Here is a 15,032-nt window from a genome sequence, read left to right on the forward strand (position 1 = left end):
TGGAAAAAAGCCATGTGAGGGATTTGTGCCACTCTAGGTCTGCTGCCAGCTGGGTGGCCATGTGGCAAAGGTACTTAAGAGTTCCAGTTTCTTACAAGAGAATTATTTTGTTCACTTTGCAGGGTTTCTATAAGAAATTTATAAGAAAGCACCTAGCCCCATTCTTTCTAGTGTGAGTGTTTTGTTGTTTTTCTCTAAAGACCATCTAAGTCCTTGCCATTATAGCGCAAGAAAACAGGTTTTCTTCCTTGGTTTTTATTTGAGTCAAAGGGGTGCCATGATAAAGGACCCGATCAAAGTTATTTACTGTAAAATCCAATATTATAGTTACAGGGGGTCTAACACTGTTCACGAGGATGAACAACGACGGTAAGTGTAAAATGTTTAGAAGTATGTCTTTTGTAGTTTCTTGTGGCAAAATTTCCCATGTGTTCATTTTCAGAAACAGTATTTCCATCCACTAAAAATTCCTGCTCACCACTATGTGATAATTTAGCTCAAGGTCGTTATTAGTGCAAATGACCAAACCTGAAAAATATGGCCTTCACATCAGAGCCCTGAATAAAGAGCTCTAATGGGATTAGAATGCATTGCAAGAATTACAACATGAACAGCTCAAGAAATCTTAATTTATAAAAGGTCACAGAGTTACAAAAAACATCTCTCACTTCAACTAATTAAATGAAATTTTAGTTAAACGGCACCTTACATATTGGCATTGCAGCTGCAGGTGCATTTAAACAGCATCTACACAGGTATAATTAGCACAATTAGACATGGGTAGAGGTGCAAACACCATTCCTAATTATATTGATATAATCAGTTTTATTAATGCTTTATGGCAACAAAAGTGACATCTGACAGTAGCTCACAATTCGCAGCAGAACCTGATAGGAAGCATTTTCACATATGAAGGCACCAAAAGCCGGGCAACTGCGAAAGAAGACAGACAGATGGACAGTGAGTTCCTACCTGTGACGATGCCATAGTTGGGGGGCTCCAGAATCACCCCATAAAACTGGATGATGTTCCTGTGACTGAGGACGCTCAGTATTTCAGCCTGTAGAAAAACCAAAACAAAATGTCTCATCACACAGGCTTCACAGTCTCTTCCTTTCGCTTACATTTACAAAGACACGCATGCTCAATAAGGATAGGATACTGACAAAATTGCCTTTAGAAGCATGCTCTTTTAAAAGTCTAAAACTTCCTGAAAAGGATTGAAATGGCAACAAGAGTCACAGCTATTAGACGTGGCAATGGTGGAGGATGAAGAGGTAGACAGCACATTTATTTTCAGTAAAAACCCCTTTCCTAGTAGCCAGATATATTTTTTCTGTACACTATCTCGTTGGGGTGGGCGTGCAGCAAGCCTGGGCGTTTATTAGTTGAGTAAGTCAAAATTAAGCTAGAGGTATTCAGGCACTAAGGCTGTGGTTCTCAACCTTCCTAACACAGTCACCCTTTAACACAGTTCCTCATGCTGTGGTGACCCCCAACTGTAAGATTATTTCATTGCTACTTCATAATTGTAATTTTGATACTGTTATGAATCATAATGTAGATATCTGATATGCAGGATATCTATCTTATATATAACTCCCCAGAGGGGCCATGACCCTTAGTTGAGAACCACAGTACTAATGGGATAGATTCATTTACATTCTGTATTTATATTATACCCATTTACAGTAATTTTCCAATAATTAATTAGAAATACATTACTGCTGTCTTTCCATGTAAATGCAGAAAGGCAGATTTCTGATATTTGCTGGAGATCTAATAGGGGGGCATACTGGTACAGTTTGAAATATATTAATATTAGGAAACTTTCCAAGGATGACATGGCAAAATAAGTTACATTTATTAAACTTACCTTTTAAGTTAAAAATGTCATAGTGCATTTGATATTTGATAATATCTAAAAGAGGATATTGTATGTGCTGGGATAGTTTTATGTCAACTTGACACAAGTTAGAGTTGTTGGAAAGGAAGGAACCTAAACTGAGAAAATGCCTCCATGAGATCCAGCTGTAGGTCACTTTCTTAATTAGTGATTGATTGGGGAGGGCCCAGTTCATTGTGGTGTGGTGCTACTCCCAGCTTGGTGGTCCTGGGTTCTATAAGAAAGAAGACTAAGCAAAGGCATGGAGAGCAAGCCAGTAAGCAGCACCCCTCCATGGCCTCTTCATCAGCTTCTGCCTCCAGGATCTTGCCTTGGCATTTTATCACAGTAATTGTACCCCTAACTAGGACAGAAATTGGTATGAGGATAGTGGGGTATTGCTGTGACAGACAAGACCATGTTGTTGGGGGCGGTGATTATGGAAACATTGGACGTACTTAGGCTTTGGGCAAGAGAAGCCAGTGAGTGTTCAGTGCTTTCTGAGCTGTTCTGTGGGAGTTTGGAAGAGGAGAGTGTTGAAGGCAATGTGGAAAATAAGAGCCTGACTTGTGAAGTTTCAGAGAGAAGTTTAAAGACTCTATTGGCGCCATTTGTTACTTTGAATTTGGACTCTGTGGTTCTGGTAGCTGGAGTTGAGGCGTCTGCTGTGGCTAACAAGATACCAGAACTCCTTAGGACATTGTGTGTATAAATCACATATATTAAAGTCTTATTACCAGAACTCATTAGGACATTGTGTACATAAATCACATATATTAAAGTCTTATGGCTTTATGGAGATAAACTATAGCTAATCAAGAAATTTAAAATGGAAGGAGGCATAAGTTAAATATAGTAAAGGTTTAACATTTTAAGTCTACAGCATATTATTGTCCACCAGAAAATGGATTTTTAATTCTCCAGCCCAGAAAGGGAACACCAAGAAGAAAGTCAGAAAGGATGCCCCATGGGAATCTGCAAACTATAAATTAGTGGGTGTGGGGGGGGCACTGCTACACATTTATTCCCATAAAGTAAGAGTTTAGATTTCATGAAAAAAAAAACACTCTTGTGACTAGTGACTAGGTAGAAAGAGGGTTGGCATGGAGTTAATACTGGCAAGAATACAATACTGAATGGTTCATGTTTGCTTCAGTAGCCAATCTCTTCTTTTATCTGAGCTAGCTGGAAGGGTAACTTGGGCTAAATTTCAAAAGAATGACTGTCTAATCATGCAGAAATTTATGTTCTATAGCTCACTGTTGACTTAAAATTTGGGAGATAGGATTTGATGGCAGTGCTTCAAAACTGTCACTGTCCAAGACAAACAAGCACCTTTGCTGGAGAATTCTTTCTTGCTTTTCACTCTTTGAACATGCCCTGTGTCTTCTGTGAACCTTTCAGATACCTGTTCTGGCAACCTAACTGCTCAGTGCTAGTGATGTCATGGTGATAGGAGGAGACTCTTCAAACACCAATTTACTAAACAGCATAGTACCTAACAACAACCTATAAACACTTGTCTTTTTACCCACAGCTAAGTTTAGTCTTCACCACTTATTAGGGAAGACTTCTCTTTGCAACAGACACAGAGCACTACAGAAAACCACAGCTAAGCAAAACGCAGAGTTGTTGAGTCATGTTCCAATGGATGTATCTTCAAAACATTCCCAAACCTAAGGCTCAGGGAATATTGCAGAAGGTATAGAAAGATGGTAAGAACCAGAGGTTCAGGGAGTTTGCCGGCAGATTGTGTCTCCTTGTAATATCAGAAGCTACACCCATCAAGTCTCACCAACATGACTGCCTACACATGAATGGAACAAGAACAACAATACGCATGCCAAAGTGGATGGGAAGATGACTCCGACGCTCAATCCTACACAAAGAACTATACACAACTGCGGAAACCTGGGAACTGGAGAGACAACCTTCCTCAGAGAAGGGCACACCAATTGGTTGTCCGGTGCCAAATGGTCAGCCCTAAAACATACATGTAAGTAACATTACATGGACTGAAAGGTTATATTTAGGAATATATATATATATATATATATATATATATATTACAACAGACACACAAACACATACACATACACACATATATCATGCATAACAACTAGTGAAAAAAGAGGTGATGAATTTGAAGGAGAGCTGGGAGATGTATATGGAAAGTTTTGGAGGGGCAAAGAGAAGGGAGAAATGTAATCATATTATTATTTCAAATATTAAAGACAGAAGACAGAAGCTTACTCAGCCTTGAACCTTCTATTCTCATTTTCTGTCCTAGACATTCTGCCATCTATTTCCAGAAACGATTCTGCAGGTGATCCACACGCTGTTTCTTCATGCTGCTGCAACAAGTGCTCCTCGGCAATGCACTGAGATGGAACCCTACGTTCTGCAGTGGGGCCTGGTCGTGTAGGCTGCTCTTCCTACACTTGGCCAGCAGCAGGCATGTATACTGAGCAGCAGGCATGCAAACCACAGACACGCCAGGCTCTCCATCAGAGGGAAGTTTGTGAAACAGGAAAACCCTGGTTTCTCAGTACAGAGCACTACTCATCTTCATGACCACAGAGCCCACAACTGCTATCCTTAGTAGGAGAGTGGAGAGGCAGGGGGCAGCAGACCTGCAAGTTCTCAAGGCAGTACTTAAAGAGCTAGGAGGTCATCCTACCTACTTCCTTCAGGCCAGGGGCATCCTTTCTCTGCTAATCACTTCACACTCTGATCACCAAGACAAATAAAGGACACTTCTCAATCTCAGGCATAAGGTTGCATGCATCAAGTTTCCAGGGGCGCAAATGGACCCAAACTAGAAACATGCTGTCTGATTCACTGCATTCATGGCTTGGAGCATCTTCCTAAAATAAACCATTTTTTTAAAAGTGACACAAGAACAATTTACAAAGCAGGATGGGGGTGGGTGGGAGTTTAATCACCAGAGTGTCAGGCGCAGGTCACGCTTTTTGAGTCACTTTGGGTTTAATGAGACCCATTCACAAACAGTCACATGACAAGCAGCAAGCTCTACAGTTCTATAGATTCTCTTTCCAGTGAGGCACCCCAGGTACTCTGGGAATAAGAAAGGCTAAATGAACTGAATTCAGGCTCCATAACAGGAGCCCTATATCCCTAAAGAGACTTGATGTCATAAGGACATTTTTTTTTCTTTTAGGAAACTGGTTACAGATGCTAAGAAAAACTAAAGCAGTCATTCTCCTCATGTTTCTTGAAAGCTGAAGTCACTTGAGGCTTTTATTGGCCACGCCAGCAGAACTGGGAAGTCTCTGGTTGCTCAACGGTTTTCCTGGGTGGGATGCTGCAGCTGACTCAACACCAGGAGATGGGCCTTGGCCCTCCAGGTTAGGACATGCCTAACTAAAACTGAGATTAGACTAAACTGGCTGAGCAGGAGGTTGGCAAGAACTTCATGCAACAGTGTTCAGTCCCAAGCCTCAAAGAATGTCTCAAACAACACGTTGGCTAAGAGATTTACATTCATTGTGTTTGCAACTGGGTGTAGTTGTGGTTAACATGAAAAAAATAAAATATTAAAACAGCCTGTGCTCAAATTTGGGTGAAAAAACTGCATGTAAAAATCTGGCTTTTGATCACAATGTACCTTGTCAAAGAGTTGGCCACATTGTGCTAAACTATTTTTAGAAAGCCTATTTCCAAGCTGGGCGTTGGTAGCACATGTCTTTATTCCAGCACTTGGGAGGCAGAGACAGGTGGATCTCTGTGAGTTCGAGGCCAGCCTGATCTACAGAGTGAGTTCCAGGACAGCAAGGATTACACAGAGAGAAACTCTGTCTCAAAAAAAGTCTATTTCCAAAGAAAGCCTTGGGGCTTGCTTTCTTCCTAGAAAATGACTTGGATGGTCACATCCCCTGATTCCTTTAGTTTTAAAGTCTATTAATTTCTGATGACAATTAATGTATTACTAATACCATTTTCCATGGAGGGGGTATTCGATAACTACCCAGTGAACTGGACTGGTGTGTTAGGACCTCTTCCTCTGCAGTGTGACTGGCTTCAGTGGGAATCTGGCTTTCCTACTTTACAGGGAACCCACAGAGGTGCATCAAGGCTTCATGTGTAAATAAAGGCTTAGTTTTTTGTATGGTACTACCTGGAGATGGAGTTAGGAGGTGGGGCCTAGATGGAAGTCTTATGCCTGAAAAGGAAAATGGAGCCCTAGCTAATTTCCCTTTCATCTCTTTTACACCCAGCCATAAAGTAAACAGGATTCCTCTACCAAACATTCTTGCCATATGTTCTGGTGCCCCAGGCAATAGAGACAGTCAGTCAGTCAGTCAGTCATACTGAACCCTCCCCAACTGTGAGCCAAGCTAACCTTTGCCCCTGTTTAGATGGGTTTGTCTCAGTGGTATGTTACAGTAATAGAAAGTTAACACCTAAGGAGTTGGGGGAACTTATGACTCAACTCATTCTCACGTGCAACACAGTGGGACAGTAAATCCTAGCCCAGGTCCAGCAAATTCCAGGTGCTTAACCAATGTCAGCCTCTTGTCTGGCCACTTTCCTGCCCCTTTAGAACCCACTCATCTTAGGCAATCCACACTCCTGGGCTAATTGATTCATCTCTCCTAACAGTGGATTCCTTGATTCTTATATCTGTTTTTCAATGTTTACTTATGATTTTACCTAAACACAACACAACATTGCCAAAGCACTTATCTTTTCTTGCCAGGACAATGTTTTATTGTATTTAAATGCTGGGGAAATTGGGTCTTAGATGGGTTAATTTAATTAGTTCAGTTGCTAGGGGCCTACTAAATATCAGTAATAAAATCTGACCTCCCACTTCTGCCTCTTTCGTGTTTTATATTTCTGGCCCCTGCTCTCTTTAAAGAATGTCCAATAAAGTTGTCTATCTTGGCTTGGTGTTGCACATCTGTAATCCCAGCACTTGGGAGGTAGAGGTAGGAAGATCAGAAGTTCAAAGTCATCATTAGCTACGTAGGTAGTTCAAAGTCAGCCTGGACTACATGCAGCCCTATCTCAAAAACAAACAAACAACCCACAAAACCTAAATGAATAAAAATACTTAAAAACGTATTAAGATATAAATATTAAGAACTGCCTTGCTCAAATGGATATGAATTTGCAGAGTTCCCCATATCAAAGGCTACCATTTTTTGAGTGCCTACTCAACATGAACTAGACTAAGATTTCATTTTCTCACAACAAACCATGGGCTTGTGACTAGTACCACACTTTCTACAGGGGAAGAAACCTAGGCAAGGAGACAAGCCCAGGGCACAGTGAATGACAAAGCCAGATTTTTAACACAAGTTATGTGATCTCAGAGCCCTGTTTATCAGCAAACCATACTATAAACCTGTTTTGAGAACAGAAAGGAACACGAGTTTATAGAACACTCAGACATTACAAGGGGGCTGGGAAATTCCAGAGCCCTCCTAGCCTAGTTACAGAAGTTTAAGGAAACCTCTTGATGACTCCCTTTCAGAGGCTGGGCCACTGTCCCTGCTGCAACATGTCCACACCTTCTTGACACGTAACTGTGCAAGATCAGGTCAAAAAGCAAGATCTAATTCTCCCCAGGCACTGGGACATAAGGCCAGCCAGCAACAAGGAATTTATAGCTAATAAAACCCGTTAATTGCACAGCATGAGGCAGCCTCTCTCTATGCAAAAATTACATGGTAGGAATTTTGAGCAACTTCACAATCTGATTAGCTAAGTGCTTTATAATATTACTCTACAGTGCAACAGAGTTTGATTATTTACATCCCATAAGAGAAATGTTTGCCACATTTATTATGGAAATCTACAAAATCACTTAGAAGAGTTTAGGCAAATTTAATTTTAAAATAGTCTGAGAAGTCCCTTAACATTTTTTGCACTCCAATTAGACAGTATCTTGAATAACTGGATACTTCACCTAAATTAATAGTGATTTTACTCTTTTGGTGTTCTGATAGCATACTCAATAGCTAAAGGTGAAAACATGTTTGATATCTGCCTTTATTGATTGAAAACAACAGCACCAAACCCTACACATATAATTTGGAATTACGGGATTTTAAGAGCTATATAAAACAGCATGGTAGCAACAGACAAACAGATGTGCACATTAATAGAGGACCCAGAAATACAAACATCCTACTACAGCCACTTGTTTCCTTATAAGGTGCCAAAAACATACATTGGAGAAAAAGCAACCTCTATAACAAATAATGCTAGGAAAACTGGGTTTCCACAAGTAGAAGAATAAAGTTAGATCCCTATCTCTCACCCTGCACAAAAATCAACTTAAAAAGGGACCAAAGGCCTTAATGTATGACCCCAAACTTTGAAACTGATATAAGAAAACATTTCAAGACATAGCCATAGGCACACATTTTCAAAAAATGACTTCAATCGCTCAGGAAATACTTGCAAGAACTGGCAGAAAGGGGTCTGTGAGATTAAAATCTTCGACACAGCAAAGAGAACAATTAACACAGTAAAGAGGAGGAAACTTCTGCCAAGTAGCTGGCCAGGGACTAATATCTAGAATATATAAAGAACTCAAAAAATTAAACAAAAAATCCCCCAAATGATCCAATCAATGAATCAATGGGCAAATGAACTGAGCAGTTCTAAAAAGAGGAAATTCTCTCTGTGAGTTCGAGGCTAGCCTGGTCTCCAAAGCTGCAAAGAGAAACCCTGTCTCAAAAACAAAAAAAAAAAAAAGAGGAAATTCAGGAGCTGGGTAGACTGCTCCTGGGTGAAGTGCTTTCTATGCAAAGTTGAGGACTTGAGTTTGGATCCGCATGACCTAGATAAAAGACCAGGCATGGAGGAGTGTGCCTGTAATCCCAGGGCTGGGAAGACAGAGACAGGACAATGTTTGGGGCCTGCTTACAGTCTAGATGATTTGGTGAGCTTCAGGTTCAGTGAGACACCCTACCTCAAACGTTAACTCAAGACGTGATTGGGTCAACCTCTAACCCCCACGTCTACATGTATAAACACATATACAGAAGAATACAAATGACAAATAACTATGTGAGAAAATGTTCAACAGCCTTAGCCACCATGGAAACGAATATCAAAAGTTTATTGGGAGTCCATTTCACTTCAGTCATTAAGAAAATCAATCACAAGAAATGCTTGGGAGGTTACAGGAGAGGAAACCCTTATATGCTGCTAGTAGAGACATTGACTAATACAGTTACTATGCCAATCAGTGTGGAAGAGGGCTTCAGAAGAACTCAAATCAGGACAATCACATCAACCATATCTACATCTATATGGATATGGATATAGTCTGTAGGTCTTCATGGTTCAAGATTCATATTACTGCTTATTAACCACACCTGCCTCTCAAGACACAGGGCCTGCTGTGAGAATATACCAGAGAGTAACTGAGAGGCGTAACAACCTCCTTTCCTATACATTCAGGCAACCTGAGACATTTAGAAAATATACAGAAGGATGTGGCTGGACTGAACTGGAATGTAAAGGTTCAACAGCAAGCCCAGGAAAAATGCTAGGCAGGAGAATACAGATCCTGCTAAGAGCCTACAGAAAGATGAACAGCATTCAACACGAATGAGCCCAACTACACAGTTTCATTACTATAATCCTTTTGCAATCCATGAATTAGCAACCACAAGTTTCAGAAGTTGTAAGCTGAGTTCATTCATATTCGGGCATTACAGTGGGTGACCTATATGAAGCATTTCCTATGTATCAACATGATCGTATCATTCTGCATGCATTAACTTGTTTGATTGATGATTTAAAGTCATTATTATCTCCAGTTTATCTCCAAGAAACTAAGAGATAAACCTGCATAAGGAGACCAAGACTCAAACCAGACAATCTGGCCTCAAAGCCATGAAATGTGAGCACAGACCCTGAGAGTTACATAGACGCTAGTCACTTACACCTCTACAACAAAGTGAGTAGACAAACTCCCCTGCAATTCCACACACAGCAGGGACTTGAGTCATAATAAATCTCTAGCTTATTTATTGGATCCAGGGATGAAAAGAACTGCAAAATCAGAATCAAGAGGCCTGTTTTCTCACTGTGGCTGTGGTGCTTAGGTGAGGACAGACCAGATGACCGAAAGCTACTTCACACTAATATTCTGATTTCAGTCTGGTGTATTTGGTAAAGGTCTGGCTATCTCAGAAGCTCATTGGGTGAGTCTGGCATGCAGCCAGGACTTACAGCCACTGAACTGCAGCCTAGTGGCTTTTGGAGTTGGAATGCCCTTTAGCTGAACTTCCACTCAACCAATAATACACTGCCTTGCTATCTTTAACATCACAACTTTGCTCTTTCTATGGGAAATAATAAAGCCACTACCAATTTAAAAACAACTGCACCAGACTCACATGTGAACCTCATGGAGGCACATCTCAGTATTAGCAATAAGCAACAGTGAGCCAAGAAAACCCAAAAATCTATAGAACTGAACTCAGACATATACTACAATCTGCTGAAAAAACAGAGCCACAGAGCCATGAGGCAGGGTTAGAGTACCTGAAGAGAAGCCAGGAAGCCAAGAGTGAAGGGAAACCCTGTAGAGCCTCCAGCATTTTGGAGATACCAAGACTTGGGGTTAACAACCAAGGACAGTGGCAAGTGTAGAGTGAAGATGCCTAGTGGAACCTAGGAGACAAGCCATGGGTGTTGTAGATGGCAGAGTGAAAGAGATGGAGCTGTCCAAGCCCTTGGGAGCCCAGAGGATTATGAATGAGCTACAGAATTTGATTTATTATTAATTACTATTGGGCATTGGCTTTGCCTTGATCTAACTGTAACTATGCCCTGGTTCTTCCCTTTTGAAATAAGAAGCTTGCAACTTGATTTTATAGGAGCCTAGTTAAGAGACTTCAGATTTTTAGAGAGATTTGTGACTATTTTAAAAAAACTGAACTTTCAAAGTGTTTAAAATTTTTAAAGACTGGTACTTTTAAAGTTATGTTTTATATTGTGATATTAATATTACATCATAGATACAAACGAGAAAGGAAATGTTATAGTTAAATAGTTATATACTTGTGTGTCAAGTTGGCAATTGTGGGCCAATTGTGTTGGCTGGTATTTTGTCAACTTAACACAAGCTAGAGTTGTTTGGGAAGAGGGAACCTCAACTGAGAATACGCCCCCCATCACACTGGCCTGTGGGACATTTCCTGATTGATGTGGAAGGGTCCAACCCACTGTGGGTGGTGTCATCCCTGGGCAGGTGGTCCTGGGGTGTATAAGAAAGCAAACTGAGCAAGCCTGGAGGAGCAAGTTAGTAATCAGTGTTCCTCCACGGTCTGCGCATCAGTGCCTGCCTCTGTGTTCCTGCCTGCATGTTCCTGCCCTGACTTCCCTCAATGAAGGACTACGACCTGTAATATGAAATAAACCCTTTCTTTCCCAAACTGTTTCTGGTCATGGTGTTTAATCACAGGGACAGAAACCTAACTAAGGCACACAGACTCTTCTCGAGATGCTCCTAAGATAGGTTTCTGTAGCACTGGCTTAATCAAGTGGGCCCCTGAAATATACTATATTATACATTCAAATATGCAAGGGCTTCTGATTCAAAGTCAACAAGAAATATATCTTTGAGTTATTTTTCCAGTTGTGAACAAGAATCATCACGAGCTCTTATCTGTCATGAAATGATAAATGTTTAAGGAGATGGAAATGCTAATCACCATGGTTTGCTCATTACACATATATGAAATGATCACACTGTACCCCATAAATAACAATTAACGCATAATATAGGCTGGGAACAGTGTGGCATACCTGAGAGGTGGAGGAGGATTAAGAATTCAAGGTCAACCTCAGTTACATAGTGAGTCTGCTCAAGGCCAGCCTCGGCTACGGGAGACCTGATCTCAAACTAAATTCTGTCTTTGTGTGCCTGTGTGTGTGCAAACGTGCTTGTGGAGGGAAAGTGAGATGGTGATAACTAGGTATTATTCCCTAGATTACATCTACCTCTTTTGAGACAAGGTCTCTCATGGGTCTGGAGCTCACCAAGTAGGCCAGGCTGGGTTGGCTGGCCAGCAAGGCCCTGAGATCCACCTGTCTGTCTGTGTTTCTCTATTGCTGGGATTACAAGTGCCACCATACCAGGTTGTTTTCTTTTCATGGGGTCTGAGACTCAAACTCAGGTCCTCACAAACACTTTACCAACTGGGCCATTTTCCCAGCTCAGAGAATGTAGTATCTCTTAACCCTCAGAGGCTACAGGGACAGTGCAGTGAAACTGTCCACAGAATGAAATGTGTGAGGCACAATTAATGGGCATGGTATAGGCCAGACTACTGACAAAGTTATGCAGCCTTTCTAAACACTAGAAATCCATGGAATGAGGATAATAAAATTTGTTTTCACTAGACCATATTTTAAAAATAATCTTTTTATTTTGTAGAAATTTTAGTCCTCATATCCCTAGCACCTGTTTCCCACACTGTTAGATCTCCTGCCACTACAGAACATTACTATACATCGAAGTTCAGGCTTTATTTAGACTTTCTGGAAGAGCTGGGAATCAAACGCAGGGCCTTGCGAGGCATGCATGGTAGGCAAGGGTGGGCTCTGTTCCAGAGCCACCTCTGCAGCCCCTTTACTGAGATTTTTAACAATGTCCCCTTAGTGTTCCAGACCCATGTAGTTGCCTTGTCTTCCTTATGCTCTCTATCCTCATAATTGTAAGTTTTAGTAAGTATTAGATGGGTGTGAAAACTCTTTGTAAAACACCACAATATAACACAGCTTCCTGTTGTTAAACATTGCATGAGTTCATGCATACAAAGTACCAGAAAACTCTGACACCTGTTGGTCACATTCAACCCCATAAATAAGAACGAATGTATGGATGTATCTATTCCTAGATTGTGGCTACTCATACATGTCTCTAACATGTTTTAGAGTTCAGATTGCATCCACAACTACAGATTCTATTTCCTATGAAGCCAGTCTTAAGAGCGCCAGCCCCTACCATATCTTCATAAGCATCTTACTCAATCTAGAAGAACAGGAAACACAGGGTCTAGGCAGAGGCACTGCCCAACCTCAGAGGCCACCTAGGTTTCACGTCATCAAATATCAATATATGTCGCAGTGTTACCCAGGCAAAGTCACTAAACACTCAGGTGAGTTTGAGAATGCATGAAGTAGAGGCGTGGGTTGCCCGAAGCGATCAGCAAAGTAACTGATGCTTTCTTAACCACACCATCGGTACACAGCATCCAAGCACCACCAGGAGGGCAGAAAAGATGACGGAGGGGGGCACGGTTGAGGGAGAGGGGCGTATTAACTTTTCTTCATTCTTCGTCATGCACCTCAAAGGGCTACTCACATTGCACACCTGGACATCAGGACATAGTGAAACCAACTCTCCATTCCTTTAGAACAGTAAAATTCAGGAAAGGCCCTGCACCCAAGCCTGTACTGAGGACACTCGACACCCTGCCTCTTATAGTGTAACGTTTTAACAGAAAGTTCTCAGAAGATTTTTATGACCCAAAAGGTAGGGAGGGAGGACACTAAGTCATTTCTGAGGAGAGACTCCAACACGTCCACTCAGGGTAAGTTTGTCAAGCCCATTTTTAAACATTGTACAATGTTAGCAGATGACAAAAACCACAGTGGCTTTGGGCATCAAGGACAAGCAGTTGAGTGGAACACATGAAACAATGAAACAAATTCTTAAAGTATAATAAATGTCATTCTCTTTTAGTTTTTAGCACTATCTTCCGGAAAAAGATGTATTAAATAAAAATAACAACAAAAATCCCTATCTTCTCTGCCTGAGAGCCAATCTTCAGCCTTGCCAAGAAAGTGTTCTACCAATGAGTTACATTCTCAGACTCAAAGAAATAAATCTTTTTTTAAAAAAGTCTACATCTAAAACCTCTATTTATTTGTTTGTTTGTTTTTCTAGACAGGGTTTCTCTGTGGCTTTGGAGGCTGTCCTGGAACTAGCTCTTGTAGACCAGGCTGGTCTCGAACTCACAGAGATCCTCCTGCCTCTGCCTCCCAAGTGCTGGGATTAAAGGCGTGAGCCACCAATGCCCGGCCCCAAACCTCTTTTAAAGCAACTTTTAACATACAAAAATGGAGGGGGGCTGGATCCTTTCTTTAAGTAATCGTAAAAATAAATGTTTGAGCTAAAATAGTAAAACTTTCTGAAAAAAAATTTAAGACTAAATCTTGACAGCCTGAGTTGGGCAAGGGCTTCTTAGATATCACATAAAGTATAAGCAAAAAGGAAATGATAATTTGGACTTTCCCCAACTTCAAAGTGCTGTGCCTGAGTAGATACCACCAAGAAAGAAAAAGGGCAACCCACAGAACAGTTTACAGACTTAAGATTTTCTACACAAGCAAATGAAATTTTATTTTGGCTTCTGGTCTCTATGCCTTTGATTTCTTTTATCTCAGTGCACTAAGACCTCCTCCATCCCTGATTAGAAATGTGCCAACAGGTGCCCGTCTCATTCTTGATCTTAGAGAAAGAAACATTCAGCATTTCACCCTCTGGAGAAAATGCTGACTAGAGGCTTTGTGGTGCATGCCAACCAAGCATAAGACTGGAAATTACTGAAACTCACTAGACCATCACAAGGTTTGTCCTGGAGAACATTTCATGTGCATCTGATAAGAATGTGAGACTTATAGGTGTTGAGGATAACGTTCCAAGCTGCTTAAAGGGAGATATTTACATTTACAAATATAAGCTAGGCATGGTGTCACATCCCTGTGGTCCCAGTTATACAGAAATCTGAGGAGGAGTGAGGGGTGTCACATGAGTCCAGGAGTTAGAGACTAATCTGAATAACACAGCAAGGCCTACCCAAATTAATAAAAATAAGTAAATACAGTGAATGATCACAAATACAACTATTACACACTATTCTCTCATCTTAATTATATTTCCCTTTAAGTTCTTGAACATTGATAGAAGCCTCTTTAAAGACTATGATAAGTGCAATTTTACATATCTATTATTTATTATGTAGTGGACAAGATTGTAATTTTGTAAACTAAAGGCAAGTGGATGCTATGTAGAGCTTTGAAGGTTATTTAAAACTGTATTTCTACATACAGTTACATGAAAAGGTGCTGTGCCATCCCAAGTCTAAAA

General features: G+C 40.8%; 1 protein-coding gene across 2 annotated transcripts in view; it reads right to left on the reverse strand.

Annotated features, from left to right (window-relative positions):
- The window catches only part of Map3k20 (mitogen-activated protein kinase kinase kinase 20), a 154,546-nt gene that overhangs the window by 89,357 nt on the left and 50,157 nt on the right, over nt 1-15,032 (reverse strand). For both annotated transcript variants that reach the window (XM_027420180.2, XM_027420184.2), the window contains exon 3: nt 973-1,060. In XM_027420180.2, the coding sequence (XP_027275981.1) occupies nt 973-1,060 (88 nt within the window). The remainder of the gene's footprint in view (nt 1-972; nt 1,061-15,032) is intronic.

The sequence above is a fragment of the Cricetulus griseus genome, chromosome 6 (genome assembly GCF_003668045.3).
Source record: "Cricetulus griseus strain 17A/GY chromosome 6, alternate assembly CriGri-PICRH-1.0, whole genome shotgun sequence".
Lineage (NCBI taxonomy): Eukaryota > Metazoa > Chordata > Mammalia > Rodentia > Cricetidae > Cricetulus > Cricetulus griseus.